At 68.0% G+C, this 1,774-nt stretch overlaps 2 protein-coding genes across 2 annotated transcripts in view; one reads left to right on the plus strand and one right to left on the minus strand.

Moving 5' to 3' along the window:
* On the plus strand, positions 1-236 carry AURANDRAFT_9551 (hypothetical protein; the record flags this gene model as incomplete). The annotated part of the gene is made up of 1 exon (XM_009044020.1): positions 1-236. A coding segment is annotated over one exon (236 nt), but the record flags the coding sequence as incomplete, so codon positions are not given.
* Positions 237-1,127: 891 nt separating this feature from the next.
* The window catches only part of AURANDRAFT_59685 (hypothetical protein), a gene marked incomplete at both ends in the record, with an annotated part of 5,507 nt that continues 4,860 nt past the window's right edge, over positions 1,128-1,774 (minus strand). Inside the window, one exon of the mRNA XM_009044026.1 lies at positions 1,128-1,157. Coding sequence (XP_009042274.1) covers positions 1,128-1,157 — 30 coding nt within the window. The remainder of the gene's footprint in view (positions 1,158-1,774) is intronic.

Consider the following 1,774-nt stretch of genomic DNA (forward strand, 5'->3'; position numbering starts at 1 on the left):
CCGTGGACACGGGCAGCCAGGTCTGCGCGCTGCTCTGGAGCCGGCACCACAAGGAGATCGTGTCCTCGCACGGCTTCTCCCAGAACCAGCTCTGCCTCTGGCGCTACCCGTCCATGACCAAGCTCTGCGAGCTCACGGGCCACACCGCGCGCGTGCTGCACCTCGCGCAGTCGCCCGACGGCGAGACCGTCGTCTCGGCCGCCGCGGACGAGACGCTGCGGTTTTGGTCCATCTTCGGCGGCTCGCCGAACTCGGGCGCGCGCAAGGGCGGCCGCGGCGCCATGCGCGAGCTCCACCTGTCGTCCGTCGGCGACGGCCTCTCCATCCGCTGACGCGTTTTTTCGCGCTCGGCGCCCCCCGTTCCCCCGCCCCCCTTCGCAGCCCGCCTTCGATTTATCCCCGCCTCGTCCCGTTTTTTCCCCCGAGAGAAAGAGAGTGATGACGACGACCAGCGGTCGTCTTCGCGTTCGACGCTCAAGACCCGCCGGGCGGCCCCGGAGCGTGGTGCGTCCTTTCGTCTCCGGCGTCGTTCTTGGATTCGCGCCTTCCGTAGGGGCCGGCCCGGGGACCATTGTGGTGTGTATAATTGTGTTAGCTCGGCGTCCTGTCGTCGTGCGCATGCGACAGCGAGGCCGGCAGATGCCAACTCCGCCGGATTTCTTGCAACTCAAACGAGAAACTCCCGGGTGCGGCTTCGCCGTGGTTGGGGGTTCGCCTCCCATCTCGCAACATCGGACGAGGACCGCCAGACGCGGCCTCGCGCCGGTGGTGGCGGGGTAGGTGCGCGCCTTGCTAGCTCAGTCGGTAGAGCGCACGACTCTTAATCGTGTGGTCGTGGGTTCGAGCCCCACGTGAGGTGTCTTTTTTTTGCTTTCGGCAGCCGTGACCTCTCTTTTGCCAGCCTGCACACTTCCAAGTTGTTTTTTGTGATGGACGACTCGACTCCACTTTGCCGCGCGCGCGCAGGCTCCCCTTTGCACGCCGCTGCGACTTGCCCGAAGCGCACGGCGACGATGACGACGACGTCGGCCAATGTCGCGTGGCAAAGGCGGCGTCGAGGTGCGTCGACGCGCGCGGTCGACCGGCCGCGGGGCGATACTCGAAAGATCGTCAAGGAGGATGAGGCCTCATGAGGTGACGTTACCGCGCGCGAGAAGCTTGGGAGGAGCATGGCTCGCAGAGGGGGGAGGAGCATGGCTCGCGGCTGGGGGACGTTCTTGGCTCTCGCCCTATGCTCGTACGTAACGACCTTCGCGCCCCCGACGCGGCAGATCACGCGCTACTCGACCCTCGCGGCGAACAGCGCGCGCCGACGAACAACGCTGTCGTTCCCGCCCTCGCGGCGCGGGCGCATTCTCCTGTCGACGACGGTCGCCGCGGAGGTCGTCAACGCGACGGCGCCCGCGGAGGCGTCCGCGGAGGCGCCCGCGCCGCCCTCCCGCCGCGAGACGCACTACGACGCGCTGGGCCTGCGCCGGGACGCCACGGACGCGCAGATCCGCAGCAGCTATAGGACGATGAGCAAGACGTGCCACCCCGACGTCGACCCGTCCGAGGCGAGCCGCGCCAAATTCGACGCCATCAACGAGGCCTACGCGACTTTGAAAACGGCGAAAACCCGGGACGCCTACGACTACGAGCTCAGGAAGGAGGATCTCGCCGAGTCGGCGGAGCAGTGGGTCGACGACGCGCTCGTCCCCTTCGTCCGCGACACGGCCGCGCCGACGCTCGGCGCCGTCGGGTCGGTCATGGGCGCGGCGTTCGGCGCCGCATT

This window comes from Aureococcus anophagefferens (assembly GCF_000186865.1).
Source record: "Aureococcus anophagefferens unplaced genomic scaffold AURANscaffold_106, whole genome shotgun sequence".
Taxonomy (NCBI): domain Eukaryota; class Pelagophyceae; order Pelagomonadales; family Pelagomonadaceae; genus Aureococcus; species Aureococcus anophagefferens.